General features: G+C 36.8%; 1 protein-coding gene across 1 annotated transcript; it reads left to right on the forward strand.

The window, feature by feature from the left end:
• On the forward strand, positions 1 to 15,433 carry mfsd13al (major facilitator superfamily domain containing 13a-like). The gene is made up of 6 exons (XM_048189478.1): positions 1 to 396; positions 6,267 to 6,998; positions 9,961 to 10,115; positions 14,020 to 14,103; positions 14,274 to 14,417; positions 14,861 to 15,433. Exons 1-6 carry the CDS (start codon positions 250 to 252, stop codon positions 15,000 to 15,002), a joined length of 1,404 nt encoding a protein of 467 aa, XP_048045435.1. The 5' UTR covers positions 1 to 249; the 3' UTR covers positions 15,003 to 15,433.
• The last annotated feature ends 858 nt before the right edge of the window (positions 15,434 to 16,291 follow it).

A 16,291-nucleotide genomic window follows, 5' to 3' on the forward strand; every position in this document is an offset into this window, starting at 1 on the left:
CGCGTACAGGCCACGCCCACTTCGGAATACCAGGAAGTGGTGCACTGCAATGTTTTTAATGAGCTCAGTTGATATACTCAGTGTTTTAACTCAATGTTTATTTTCTGGCAATATTCTCTGATAGGATTTATAAACTTATAAGCTGCGACTGCATGAGTTTAATAATAGCGCTAAGTTTCAGTTTGCAGTTTGTTTGTCTGTTGTGGACAAACTTTTATTTCCAGCACAAACATCCGCCTTCGCAGCATCATGAGACACTTTGCTCATCCAGCTGCTTTGGCTTACTCCATGACAACGCTTGGTGCTGCCATGATGAACAGCGTTTTTAGTTTCTACTATGTGAAGCTATTCTTGAATAGGTACAGAATATCAGAGACAGCCTTTCACCAGTCGCAGGTGAGTTTTTACAAGTCTTGACATGTTCAGTTGAACTGCCATGGAGTTCTGTTTGCGGCTATATTAACGTCGCTGTATAGTATATTTTTATGAATACCTTTCATATGTTATTAAACAATAAAAACACCTGCAAGCGCTACTAGACTCTCTAAATAGCAAGAGTGGTAGGAGGAGCTGCCCGTACTTTTAGCCAATCAGAAACGGCCTCTGCCTGTCAGTCATTTTGCGCAGTCGTATTTCTTACATAGGCTTGTCTGGAGAAAGGGCAGTGTGATAGTAGTATTAGGGGCAGTCTAATTCTTTCTTTCTCTCTCTCTTTTTTTAAATAATTTATTTATTAGATTTTTTCTTGAACATATCAAAACCATACAACACATATAAACCAACACATATTCACTCACATTTCACATATGTGACCCTCCTGGACCACAAAAAAAAAAAAAAAAAACATTTATACATTTATACATCACCTGAAAGCTGAATAAAAAAGCATTCCATTCAATTCCATTCCATTCAATTCCATTAATGTATGGTTTGTTAGGATAGGAATATATTTGGCCGAGATATATTTATGGTACGAAATTTACAAAATGTCTTCGTGGAATGTGATCATTACTAAATATCCTAATTTTTGGCATAAAAGAAAAATCGATAATTTTGACCCAATGTATTGTTGGCTATTGCTACAAATATACCCATGTGACTTATGACTGGTTTTGTGGTCCAGAGTCATATATAACTATCCAACAAATAATTACACAACAGTAACAAAAAAAAAAAAAAAAAAAAAAATAGAAAACAACAGTAGACTATATGTATAAAACAAAAGTGGGGGGCATTAGTCCAATAAACACCATTTCCAATTCATCACCTATTCAATCCTCTTTTTAGCTCAATTGACCCTTCGCCGGGAGTTTGATTGACAAGCAAGCTAACAATCAGAACGCCAAATCCACCATTTTGTCCCACAAAGCAGTCAGGAGTTAAAAGATTAACCTCGGTGGACTTGAACTTGAAAAATGGTGTGTACTGACATCTTTCTGCATTTGAATAAACATTCCTTTTCATGTTCATTCGTGTTTATTTGATGCTATAAATGGACTAGTAGAAAGAGATGATCAGTTCACGAGCCGCTTGAGCTGAGGTGCTACAGCAATCTGTCACGACACATTAAAGAGCCACAAAACGGTTTTTGTTGTTTGAATTTCTTAAAAAATTACACAGTTTGAAAGCTGGGACTTTGTTTAATATCATAAGTAACCTGCTTTGTCTTGTCTGTCGACGTGTTGTCAGTGTCCTCTTTGCTCCGCAATGTATTTTACACTGCGTGTGTGACAGCACCATGGCTTGTCGGACAAAGCAACAGTAACTAAAGGGGCCGGGTCTTTGCGAAGGGTCAATTAACCATTTATCTCAATGGATCAGTTCAACTTCCTGTAGAACCAATATCACCTTTTATGGCAACCTTTTATAAGTATTTTATAAAAGGTTGCCATATCTCAGAAAATTTTCCTCTTTATTTTTTAAGGAGAATCTGATTTTCTCTAGATCCAAATATTTCATTATATCCCTCATCTGATTTATATATGTGGGTGCAGCTTTCTGTTTCCAGTTTAACAATATTAATCTTCATGCTAGTAGACAGATAAATTAAATCATATTTTGTCCAGCTTGTTTAGCTATCTCAGATTCAACAATACCTTGAACCGCCACCAGGGGATCTAGATCAATAGGCCTTGGTAATATTCTTGACAATGTCAGAAAAATACTTCTCCAGTAGGATGATCATTTTGGGCAGCTCCAAAACACATGGGCCAGTGATGCCGGTGCATGCCCATAACGATCACATGAAGGGTCTACATTTGGGAATATCTTACTGAGGGGGCAGTCTGATTATATTGCAAATTTTAGCAAAATGGCTAAAACTTGCTTAAAGTCACCAATAAATCACATTCCAAAATAGAAAATGACTTCACACTAATAACAAATTACAACCATCCAATCAATTGACCCTTCGCAAAGACCCGCCCCCTTAGTTACTGTTGCTTTGTCCGACAAGCCATGGCGGCATCACGCGTGAAAAATACATTGCGGAGCAAAGAGGACACTGACAACACGTCGACAGACAAGACAGAGCAGGTTACTTATGATATTAAACAAAGTCCCAGCTTTAAAAAAGTGTGTAATTTTGTAAGAAATTCGAACAATAAAAAATTTTTTGTGGCTCTTTAATGTGTTGTGACAGATTGCTGTAGCACCTCAGCTCAAGAGGCTCGTGAACCACTCATCTCTTCATACTAGTTCATTTATAGCATCAAATAAACATGAATGAACATCAGAAGGAATGTTGTTTCAAACGCAGAAAGATGTCAGTACACACCATTTTTCAAGTTCAAGTTCACCGAGAATAATCTTCTAACTCCTGACTGCTTTGTCAGACAAAATGGTGGATTCGGCATTATAATTGGTTAGATTGCTTGTCAATCAAATTCCTGGCGAAGGGTCAATTCCCCATGGACAAAATCAAGTCCTGCCCTACATTTTTTCTTGTTCGAGAAGCCGTTTCACTTTCACAATAGTGAAACAAAGACTATCGCAACTTCCATTTAATGCCAACTTTAAAGTCCGCATGAAATCAAAATTGACCCTATTTACTTAGTACACATTAGCATTGTGGTGAATAATTAATCCGTGCAAGTTAATACACGGAAAAACATTTTTTTGGTGGGGTAGTCTTTAATCAAAATCTGAATTTGTTTCTGCTCTGGAATGGCGTTGCCTTTCTAATGACATCAGTTTGACGGCTTGGTTTGAATATCCTTAACCACTCCCTTCCAACTGTCAGTCTGCTATTACCGAGGGATGGGGAGGATGTGTGCTAAAATAAAACCCTGCCCACTTTTCAGTATTTCGTTTCACTTGGAAATTCGTCACAACATTGAAGTAAAGTCAGTTCACTTGGACTTCTAAATTCAGCTTATAGGCGTGCGTCTCACTTGTTCAGCCATTATGTTCGGTTGTTATGAAACGTGTATTGTACTGGATAAGTAAACAAACTTGAACCAGTTCAACCAGATTAGCTGGTTTAAGATGGTTTATCTGGTCTTCCAGCCAGGTCAAGCTACTATTTAAAGGTTCTAAAGAGGATGTTTTGTTTTATACATTTTTGCAATATTACTGGAAACTGTCTTTACTAACTGATAAAAGACTATTTATTAGGTGCACTGAAAGGAATAATATTAATATACATCATCTGTGCACGAGGTAGGACCTTAAAAACATCAGCCAATCTGATTGGCCTTCTGGCTTGTTAATCACTGCCATTATGTTACTTGTGAAAGACGTGCGCGGATTGGCCCTCTGGCTTGTCAATCACTGCCATGACGTTCCTTGTGCGAGACGAGCGTGGCTGCGCGCTTCAGTAACTTTCCACACTCCACAGGCGCCGCATGCAATGTTTTTGTCAGGAGACAGGAGTAACAACTGCAGATTATGAGTTACCTGCAGTGAGTCCGACATAATGAATCCACTAACACGACACAGCGAATGCCGGTGGTAAACACGAGTTTTGGGAGGCGTTCCCTCGAAATGAGCTGTGAAGGAGGGGGGTTGTTCTTACGCATGCGCTCATTTCAAAAACTCACTAACAGTCTTTGGTTTCTCAGTCGACGAAAAGATCCTCTTTAGCACCTTTAACTGGTCTTTTAGACCTGCTTTCAGACAGCTGGTCACCTGAAGGCCCGGATATACTTCAGGCGAATACAAGGAAGGGAAATGTTCTTTAGGCTAACTACCTGGCTAAAATGGTGTTTAGGTGGTTTGAAACTGCTGGTCAACAGAAACGCTGAGTTTTTAAAGGGATAGTTCAGCCAAAAATGAAAAGTCTGTCACTCATCTTCCTTCGCTCCCTTTTTTCCTTCTGTGGAACATAACCAAAGATATTTTGAAAAATGTGTCAGTGTTTTTTTCTGTCCACAATGGAAAGTCAAAGGTAACCAAAATTGTTACCAACATTCTTCAAATATATATTTTTCCATAATTAAAAGTAATACAGGTTCAGATCAAATGTTCATACAGGTACAACCCTTGATAAAAGGCGTATACTTTAGCATACAAAAGAGTAACTGATTATTGAAATAATATATTTAAGTGCAAACTGATTGTAATGTTTTCGGACACATAGTTGCATGTTATGTACAATTAAATAAAAACATATATTATAGTTTATAGTAATGTATAGTAATTTATAGTAATGCAGTTAGTTAAACTTTAGAGTGCTTTTTTGACCCACTTAAATAGGACATATATGTATGTTCATAATTATTTCTAGTGTCTTTGAAATTTAAAGTGTACTGCTGAATGTACTGACAAGCATTTATGGAAAAGTAAACATACTTTAATGCCATTGTCATTGTAATTGCTCAGTCAATTCTTCTTCTTCTCCGAAACGAATCACATTTTTGAGGACCTAAACATGATTGAAATCTCAGAAACTTTGCACACACTTCAGATGTGGTGAAAATTTACGTCTGATATGGGTTTCAGAATTTGGTGTGACAAAATTTAAATTAAGCACCTTTGTGCTACATTTCAGGTATAAATATGAAATTCGGTAGACACATGTAACAGCTCAATGCCTACAAAAAAGCAAAATCTGTAAACCCAACAGGAAGTGATATATTTTGAGTTTTCTCTGCAAATATTTTGCAGTTTTTGCCATTTCAAGATGTTGTACTTTAACAAACTCCTCCTAGAGCTTTAATCTGATCAACATCATATTTGGTCAGTCTAATCTAAAGGCCTTTGAGACGTTAAGGTTTCACTAAAGGGCGTGTCCGTGGCGGCCTGACAAAGTCTGATGTTTCGCCATTAAAGAGGAAGCTGTTGTATGTAACTCAGTCAAACAATGTCCGATGTGCCCCAAACTTCACATGTGTGATAAGAGTCCTGGCCTGAAGACATCTACATGGCATTATTCAGTTAGTCATAGTGCCACCTGCTGGCAACAGGAAATGGCATGCTTTACACTGTAATTCATTCCCAGAAACAGATTTAAATATGCCATGAAGTACCAAACATGCTAGAAACACGTTAAATCATGCAACACTTGGCTAAGTGCTAATGTTTGCGATTAGCACCACAAAACAGGAAGTTGTTGTAACTCAGGCATACAATGTTCGATCTGCTCCAAACTTCACATGTTTGATAACTATCCGTGGCCTGAAGACATCTACATGACAATATTTGGTTATGGTCAAAGCGCCACCTGTTGGCAGCAAGAAGTCTGGCACTTTGAAATGACTTTGCCATAATTCTCCTGTATTTACTCGCTTACATGCATTTAACCCACTGTCAACTGATTTCCTAAGGCCAACGGGGGGCGGTGAGCCCGGGTGCGAGGGCCCTTTCATCGCTGCTTGCAGCTTTAATTTCTATTGAAACATACATGTAATGTATTTAAATATATTTGTAATTACACATTTGTGATGAAGTTGCAATTTAGTACATTTAAAATATATTAACTTTAAATGTAATATCAAATAACATGGTAGAAAATGTTCATTAGTGTGCAAAAAAGTAAGTATAAGCGGACTTTTATTTCATTAATATAGTTTAATCTGTAAGTACAGTTTTTAAAAACATACTTTTAAGATTTGAAGTACACATACAATAAAATACAATACAGTTAAGCGCACTTCTTTTTCACAAGGGAAATCAAACACAATGTTGTCAGCACTAAACATAATGTAACTCATGTGTTTTTTTAATTCATTTTAATATCCTGTTATCATACACACTATGTAAAGCAGAAAAATGCTTATTTGAAGTACTATTTAGAGCAGTAAAGACCCACAGTTATGTCTCCACAGGTTGTCTATATGATCTGGAATGCACTCAATGACCCCTTGTTTGGATATTTGCAAGACAACTCACGCATGGAGTGTTGCTCACGGCGGAGGCTCTCCATTTTATATGGAGCCCCCCTGTACTGTCTGTCTTTCTTGCTGGCGTGGTTCCCGTGGAGGGCATATGAAGCAGACGATTGGTTGAGTGGCGTCCACCTAATGGTGACCCTCTGTGCGTTTGATGGCATGCTCACATTCGTGCTGTTAGCCCAGTGTGCCCTCTTCGCAGAGATCTCTGGACACCATCAGAACAGACTGAGGCTGATCAAATACAGCCAGGTGGCATCTCTGGTGGGCTCGTCTAGCGTACTGTTCAGCGGTCTCATCTCCGCAAACATGGACAACTTTGCTGCCTTCCAGGGCTTCAGCGTGGTGATAGCCATGTTGGCCTGCGTCTGCATGTTGTACACGGGCTTCCACAGTGAGAGTCGATTTGACAGTAAAACCTCCGAGGACAGTTCCTCAGAAAGTTTTCAGAAGCAGCCGCTCTCAGTGTCGTCTGTGATGTCCATGACCTGGCAGATCCTTACCAACAGAGACTTCCTACTCTTTGTCATCATGAACTTTTTCCAGGTGTTCTTGCTGGCTTTTTACAATAACTTCACCTTGATATTTGCGGAGCATCTCATTCCTCAGGATGTCCTGCCATCGCTTGCCAAGAGCGTCATGTATGGAGCGGGATTCATCTGCCCTCAGGTGCATCAAAGTGGTGGTGCTTTTAACAGCAACTGTTAGAAATATTGTCATTCATACTTAGGGTTGTATAAACCCCCCTGTATCAAGGATAGAAGTGTTTTTATAGGAGTGAATTCAGGTTGATTGGTACACTTTTTCTAAGTCATCTCAATGGCAAAATGCATCCCAATCACCCTGAATTGACTTTAGCTCTCATCATCACTAAGGATGTGTTGACATTTTGGCAGGTTTGGTTCAATTAAAACAAACTCTGGTGCGATTGCTCTGTTAGTGCGGTTCATTTGAGTAAGGGTGTGTTCACACTTGTAATTCGGTTCATTTGGTCTGGACCAAAAAAAAAACATTTAGTCCTGGTTCGCTTGGCATTCACATTGGCATTTTGAACACAATCTAAAGATAACAAACCTAAGGGATACATTCACAACCTGATTGGTCGGCTTTTATGACGTATATTTTGCGACAGAACTTATTGAACATCCAAAACAAGATATGATGGTATTTTTATCAGCTGATAACTTGAGAAGAGCATATAACATGTAGCAAACACAAACTAAGATCTGCTTTAAGAAAACATGGTTCAGATGCTTATACCAAACTGTGATTGGCAACATCGCAATTATGACGAGAAAAAAAAGGTATGCTTTAGCATTCTGTCCTTTTTAGAGTCACATCTTGTGACATCACGTCCTGTTTTTGGTTTGTTTACATCTCACCATGTTGCGTTCATATTTCTATCGAAGTGGACCGAGATCCATCTTTTCATCGGTCTCGTCCATTTGTTTGGTGTGCACCAGGGTTCGGATGGCAGCGTTCACACTTGTTCAAATGAACAACTCTAACAGAGCAGTCACACCAGAGTTTGTTTAAATCAAACCAAAACTGCCAAGTGTGAACACACCCTCAGTCCTCTTCCAAACAAACTTTGGTGCGGTTTGACTGAAATATGAACGCAATACGGACCAAAACCAAAAACAGGACGTGATGTAATAATAATCGTGATGTTGCCCATTACAGTTCAGTAGAGGCGTCGGTGTCTTGCAGCAGATCTTCCTTTATATGTATAATGGCTGTTTTGACTCCTTAACGCATTTTATAAGCTCTTCACGTATAAGCTAAGTTCTCAGCTGGTCTAAATACCATCATACTGTTTGTACGCACATGTAACAATCGCATTTAGCCCAGCACACAGCATTGTTTTGGATGTTCAGTAAGTTCCGTTGCAAAATACAGGTTCTTAAAGCTTTAGGTTCATTGTTAAAAATGACAGTGTGAACGCTAAGCAAACCAGGCCTAAATGTATAATTTTATTTTTGGGTCCAGACCAAAAGAACCAAGAGTACCGAACCACAAGTGTGAACACACCTTTAGAGCCAAATCAAAATACAAAATCACGTCCCAATATATGTACTTATGCAATATTCTATGCCATTTTTAAGTATAAACAGTTTAATTTCACACTCAAAGTTCCAACATGAAAAATCGCACTTTAAATAACCAGATGATGCACTTAATTGAAAAAAAAAAAGGAAAGTGGAATATTGGACACTTCATGCACTCAATCAATTGTCGTAGCTTTAGTTATGTAGTGGAGGGGGAGGGGCTCAAACTGTGATGTTGAATGACAAAATAACCTTATAAAATTCATACACTAGACAATTGAGAATATAGGGTGAATTCAGGGTGATTGGGACACTTGAAATGCCATTGAAATGACTTTGAAAAAGTGTCCCAATCAACCTTAATTCACCCTACAAAGCATATGAATGGACGCTTGTTTCTGCCACAAAAAAAGGTAATTACGACCTTTTTATCTCACAGTTCTGACTTTTTTTCCTCACAATTGCAAATTTATATCTCACAATTCACACATATCTCACACACTTTTTTCTTGCAATTCTGACTTCTTTCCTCAGAATTATGAGGTATAAACTTGCAGTTGTGATTTATGAAGTCTAATTCTGAGGAAAAAAAAGACTGACTTTTCACAATTCTGACAATTACGAATTTAAATCACTCAATTCCAACCTTGTAACATGCAATTACGACTTTATATCACACAATTCTGAGAAAAAATGTACTAATTGCGAGATGTAACTCTTTTTTTTATTCCATCTCAGAAACAAGAATCCATTCATGCATAATATACAGTTCTGCTCATAAGTTTACATCCATTTTCTATAAAGCTGCTTTGAAATGATATGTATCGTGAAAAGCGCTATACAAATAAATTTGAATTGAATTGAATTGAACATACCCCTTGCAGAAAATGCAACGTTAATAATGTTAAGGAGTCATAAAAATTGCATGTTATTTTTTAGTACTGTCCTGAATAAGTTGTTTTACATAACAGATGTTTACATATGTAATCCACAAGACAAAATAATAACTGAATTTACACAAATGAACCAGTTCAAAAGTTTGCATACACTTGATTCTTATTACTGTGTGTTGTTACCTGGACGATCTATGATGACACTTTTTTTTGTGAGGGTTGTTTATGAGTCCCTTGTTTGTCCTGAGCAGTTAAACTGATCACTGTTCTCCAGAAGAATCATCCAGCTCCAGCACATTCTTCAGCATCTTCTGCATATTTGAACCCTTTCCAGCAGTGACTGCATGATTTTGAGATCTTTTCACATTGAGGACAGCTGAGGGATTCAAACACAACTGCTGCAAAACATTGGCAACATGATGCATTAAGAGCTGGGGTTGTACATTTTTCTTATTTTGTTTAAAGACAGATTTTGCCTTTTAGAAACTACATGAGATATGTTTCCCCCGAAGACAAAATAAGTACAATTTACCCTGATCATCCAAGTTTACACCCACTGGCTCTTAATGTATATTCTGCAAGGGGTGTGCAAACTTATGAGCAGAACTTTAGTGCGTCATTTGGGAAACAACAAATAACAACAGTTTAATTGTCACCTAAAGAAACCTTACTATATATTTTGTTCTACAGTTATTGGTTTTGTGCAGCCAGAATTTTCTCCATAAGTTTGGCTACTACAAACTCATCCTGATCAGCTTCTATGTGGAGGCCGGAGCTGCAGTCATCATGTTGCTGTTGGGTCCAGGCAGCTACTATTTCCTTGCATTGTTCCTCACTTCCAGCATGTGAGTAATTACACAGTGCAATGCTATTCTTCTCCTCAGCTGGGCTAAAGCAATAAATATGTAAAGATTCCTCAAGATACATGTTTGCAGTGGGGAGGTTTAGAGATTTACGCTACCGTTCAATAGTTTGGTGTTGGTAAAGGTTTTTGATGTTTTTGAAAGAAGTCTCTCATGCTCATCAAGGCTGCATTTATTTAATTAAAAATACAATAAAAACAGTAATATTGTGAAATATTATTGCAATTTAAGATAATTGTTCTATATTGTAATATATGTTAAATTGTAATTTATTCCTGTGATCAAAGCTGAATTTTCAGCATCATTACTCCAGTGTCACGTGATCCTTCAGAAATCATTATAATATGATGATTTGATGATCAAGAAACATTTTTACTATTATCAATGTTGAAAACAGTAGTGCTACTTTTGTGGAAACTGAGAGGTCCCAGGTTCATATCCCGGACGAGCCCCCAGATCGTTAGATACAATTATGGACCTCCAATACTAAATGCTAAATTGGTCTCATCATTCATATAAAAGAAGCATTAAGGAGTGAATAACTCCTTATAGGCATGAATAGAACAGTGTGGCTCTCATAGGGAAACAAGATACTCCTTATAGGTGTGCGTGACTACAACAAATTAAAAACAGGAACAGAAGAACTTAAAAAAAAAAACAGGATAAGAGATCAAGGAGAAACAAAGCAAAACACATTCTTCCTTACAAGTATTTTCAGGATTATTTGATGAAGAGAAAGTGTTTGAAATAGAAATCTTTAAATGTAAAAGCTTTTGATGTTACTTTTGATCAATTTAATGTACCCTTGCTAAAAAAGTATTAATTACTTTACAGAAAAAAAAAAAAAGAGCTAAAGTCTTGCTAACCCCAAACTTTTGAACGGTAGTGTATTTAGGTATTACAGTATTTACCAGTGAATAATCAGTTTAAAAATGTAGGCCAGATCATGTGCTTTCTGCTAATTCGTGTGTAAAGCAGTCTTTGACTCATACTAACTGAACTCACTGTATACATATGTTGTATTTCTGAATAGGGCTGGGCAACATTACCCAACATATAGTGTTTCTCAATAATAGGTATTTGCTTCGAAGTAGTTTAAATCTTTTTCCCATCAGAAAAGCTGCCATATTTTCCACCAAACAGCCACTGTAAGCAAGTAGATTTAAAAGGTTAATGTTTATTGTTTATTTGTTTATTTGCTTTTTAAAAGAGGACAATGCACATTAATTAACACAAGTAACAAGTCTCCTATGTAAATGTGCCAGATTTAGCCATTCTGGCTAATTTTCATCCGCAGTCCCTGGCAGGTTGATGGTAAACACAAAGAAAAACAAATGTACATACAAAACCAGAAGCAAACAAGAAACCACTATTTCAAATTATGAAAATATATTTGATTATCCAATAACCAAGAGATGTAATATTTAGCAAGAGATGTAATATTTCTTAGTTCTATGGGTATACAGGGAGTGCAGAATTATTAGGCAAGTTGATTTTCTGATCATATTTTTTTCCCAAGCACATTTTACCAATTCCAATCCACATCAATCTTAATAACTACTATTAATATTGTTTTTAATCATTTATAAGTGATATATAATTGTTCATGAAGGCTGGAAATGAAAAATGCCTTATATTCAGGTGTGCAGAATTATTAGGCAAGTTTTCTTTTACAGGCAAAATGAGCCAAAAAAGAGATTTAACTCAGACTGAAAAGTCAAAAATTATTAAATACTCATGAGAAGGACGCAATACTAATGCAATACTAGAAATTGCAAAGTTAAAGCATGACCAAGGGACAGCAAAATGCTCATTGGGTCAGCGGGGTCAGACAAAAACAGGTGGAAAAGAAAAGACACATGTTAACTGCAAAATAATTAAGAATTATGTGTGAAACCATCAGGAACCCTTTAGTCTCCAGCGCCACCATTTTCCAGAACTGCAACCTACCTGGAGTCTCCAGAAGTGCAAGGTCTCAGGATCTCAGAGACTTAGGTTAGCTAAAGAATCCTAAAAAATGACCCGCACTTGATAAGAATCACAAGCTGAAGTGTTATAAAATACATGAAGACTGGGTTTTTATAGGCCTTATAAACAGACAGCTTGAGAGTGACTCCTGAAGGACCAGCACCACATCCTCTTGTACCACTGTTTGAAGAATTTATCTTCCAGAATCTGGCAGTAAGTTTTGGAAGATCATTTTTAGTCCATCTCTGCAAGACAGACATTTCAGGATAAGAGATGGACTAAAAGTGAACTCAAACACCTTACTGCCAGATTCTGGATAAATTCTTCAAACAGTGGTACAAGAGGATGTGGTGCTGGTCCATCAGGAGTCATTCTCAAGCTGTCTGTCTATAAGCCCTATTAAAACCCAGTCTTCATGTATTTTATAACACTTCAGCTTGTGATTCTTATCAAGTGCAGGTCATTTTTTAGGATTCTTTAGCTAACCTAAGTCTCTGAGATCCTGAGACCTTGCACTTCTGGAGACTCCAGGTAGGTTGCAGTTCTGGAAAATGGTGGCGCTGGAGACTAAAGGGTTCCTGATGGTTTCACACTTAATTCTTCACCTTAATTCTTAATTATTTTGCAGTTAACATGTGTCTTTTCTTTTCCACCTGTTTTTGTCTGACCCCGCTGACCCAATGAGCATTTTGCTGTCCCTTGGTCATGCTTTAACTTTGCAATTTCTAGTATTGCATTAGTATTGCGTCCTTCTCATGAGTATTTAATAATTTTTGACTTTTCAGTCTGAGTTAAATCTCTTTTTTGGCTCATTTTGCCAGTAAAAGAAAACTTGCCTAATAATTCTGCACACCTGAATATAAGGCATTTTTCATTTCCAGCCTTCATGAACAATTATATATCACTTATAAATGATTAAAAACAATATTAATAGTAGTTATTAAGATTGATGTGGATTGGAATTGGTAAAATGTGCTTGGGAAAAAAATATGATCAGAAAATCAACTTGCCTAATAATTCTGCACTCCCTGTAGTATTCCAGGTATGTACTGCTCTTTAAGAAAATACTGAATGTAAGAAATAAAATAAAAATCACTTTCTGCACTGTTTTTCACCAAATCAACAGAAGAATAGTATCAATAATTCACATTTTTCAGTTTTAATTACTGAAATTGAATTACTTTTCCCTTTACAAAGTAAAGTAAAGGATTACTTTCTGTAATTTAATTACAGTTACTTTGGATGTAATTGCATTAAATACTGTATAAACTATAAAACTATTCTATATAAAACAAAAGTGGATTTAACGTCTAATGTTAAAATGTATGTTTCTCCCTTTAAATACTTTGGTCAGTTCAAGCATAATTTATACAATATTATTAATTTGAAAGAATTAAAAGAGCGGTTTCATATCTGTCCTTGTATTGTTCAACCGGTCGAGGTTTATATGGGATTTAGAAAGTAATTAGTAATAAGTAATGCAATACTTTTTAGTATAGTGATCTAATTACACTGGTGAAGATGGAATTAGTAGCTAGTGATTAATAAGTAACTTTTGAACATTTTTAGAGTAACTGCCCAATATAACAATGCATAAACAGTAATTTTTACCTACAGTGGATGTATTACTATTGTGTTACTAAAACAATTTAATGTATGCAAAATGTAACACAGACGTACCTAAGTGATGATTCACCTAATGCTGTTTTTTCTACTTAAAGGGGTTACATCATGAATTATACAGTATTTCCCTGAATCGTTTTCATTATTTTTGTCAGAGAGTGTGTACGAAATGGTCATAAAAGGTGTGATATTATCATAGGCAGAAAAAAAGCCTTGCTAAATGGACCTAGGGGAGAAAAAGTAAATAATAATAAATGTTTATGACACTGTCTCTGAATGTATGATGGTGAATTAGGGTCCTGGTTCAGGCGTCCTTCAGTCTCTTCAATTTGCCTCTGGCTGACATCATCGACTCTGACCTGCAGAAATACAAACGCAGGTATTTAAGCTTTCTCTTTACTTGTCCTGTTATCCATCGTGTGTTAAAGACATTATAACTAACTATTAATCAAAATACTATTTTCCTTACATCGAAGATGAATCTGTACAGTCTAATTCATAATTTCTGTCATTAAAATTACTGTTTATTTTTTCTCTGAATGTTTCCAGCTCTCCCCTCTCATCTATGGTTTTCGGGACCAACGCTCTGTTCACGAAGCCGGCTCAGTCTCTGGCTCCTATGATGGCTGTGTGCATCCTGAACCAGTATGGCTATGCGGAAATGCATGAGGTTGGGAAGGCTGCGGATCCAATGTAAGTTTACCAGATATTCCAATACAGTTTGTCAAAGCAAAACAGAGTGTCCTGGATAATTTATTTCAGCCTCCTCCTTTAATCATCTGTATGCACGTAAATCAACCAGGGTTGCCAGGTCTGTGTAATAAAACCAACCCAAATTCCAATCAAAATATAGCCAAAACTAGCCCAATGAGCCTATCCGAATATCAAAACTCAATATATGCCACTCCTTAACATAAAATACATATTTGACAGTCACTGTTATGCATTATACAAATTTGACTTCTCATGTCATGACCCCTTTAAAAGTGTTCCAATTCCACAGGAAAACCACAAACTTGGCAACCCTGAATGTAACTCACGTCGTGACCTGCAGCCAATAGTCTGTCCTCCTCTAGTGGTGGAAAAGGTACATTGCATTCAAGTAATTTCTCATTTCTCTGTTCTTCTCATCCTAGTGCTCTTGAGTCCCTGCACAGCATGATGTTTTACCTGGTGTGTGTGGTGCCGCTGTGTGTCACAGCCCTGCAGGTGCTGGCGTGGAGGCCCTTCTCCATACGGGACAGCCATACACTGGACGCAAAGTACATCGATGGGTGAATTTAGCTCATGTTGTTCTATTTGTGTGCCCTCATGTGCAACAGGTTATTTATATTTTGATTTTGATTGTCAAACTACAGACTGTACTGTAGTGAGAAAGGGAATTTGTAAATGAATCAAGAGTCAGGGATCTTTTATAATGGGAAAGCCGGTCTGTTTTTTTAGAGGTGTTGGTTCTCCGGCTGTTTTTATTGTTTGAAGTATTTGCTCAGATTACGTCACACAAATGCAAGAAAGTTTATGGCAAGAAATCAGATACATTTTCTGAAATGTAGCAAACTGGTACAGTCTGCCAGCCATTCTCAAAAAATAAACCCTGACACTGTGATCATGTGAAGTGAAGTGGAGGCGTCTTGTATCTTCATGATAATGACCGACTGTCTGTACATTTTCTCGTTACTCGCCAAATAAATAAATAATGTATGTAAAAATGTCTTGAGTGTAAATGATCTGATTATGTGTGAAGAGTGACACTAGAGACATGGAACTGGTGCGGTAAGAAAGCTTTTTCCAGCGACAAAAGTGACTGTATATTTTAGCGGTTGCTATACAAAAGTTTCTGACCGCAGAATGCTGTGGTTGACCAATCAGAATCAAGTAATTCAGAGATGTGTTATTAATATGTGACATATTCTGAGCTGCTGGAGTGATTTATGATTGTAGCTACAGATTGTAAAAGACCAAATCAAAGTTTAAAATGTAAATGTATGATTAAATGTATGATTTAGTCTTTTACCAGAAAATACGTACATGAGCATTCTGTTTTGTTTTGGTTTTATTATTATTATTAATTTTATAATGAATGCATATTTGTGCCTTTTCTGTTGATCGTTCAGAACACTTTTGGTTTTGTATGTATTTATTAGTTAGTACACAGTAAAATCCCCAGAGTTAAATCAACTCTGCTCAGAGAACATATGGTCCCTCTCTACATAGAGTTAAAATAACACTGAAACAGAGATAAAGTTAATGAGATAATATACTGTTTGTGGAGTTGTTTAATCAGATCTCGAGTGATTTAATGTCTTTTATCTTCAATTGATTTCATCTAAGGCTGTGGCTGGAAGTCCTTTGTAGTTGTGTTTCTCTTCAGTGATTATGCTTGTTAACAGCAGGTGTTCATCACCAATTTTCAATCATAACTTAATCACTTAATTATTATGGGTGATTTCAAAACACTGCTTCATGAAGCTTCGAAGCTTTACAAATCTTTTGTTTCGAATCAGTGGTTCGGAGCACCAAAATCACATGATTTCAGTAAACGAGGTTTAGTTATGTCATAAGTGTTT

The sequence above is a fragment of the Megalobrama amblycephala genome, linkage group LG1 (assembly GCF_018812025.1).
Source record: "Megalobrama amblycephala isolate DHTTF-2021 linkage group LG1, ASM1881202v1, whole genome shotgun sequence".
In the NCBI taxonomy this organism is placed as follows: Eukaryota; Metazoa; Chordata; class Actinopteri; order Cypriniformes; family Xenocyprididae; genus Megalobrama; species Megalobrama amblycephala.

Excerpts from the sequence above, each read along its gene's own strand:
- mfsd13al (XM_048189478.1), top strand. The coding sequence starts at position 250 with ATGAGACACTTTGCTCATCCAGCTGCTTTGGCTTACTCCATGACAACG. Across the intron at positions 397-6,266 it reads CAGCCTTTCACCAGTCGCAG|GTTGTCTATATGATCTGGAA; the intron begins GTGAGTTTTTAC and ends ATGTCTCCACAG. Across the intron at positions 14,418-14,860 it reads GGGAAGGCTGCGGATCCAAT|TGCTCTTGAGTCCCTGCACA; the intron begins GTAAGTTTACCA and ends TTCTCATCCTAG.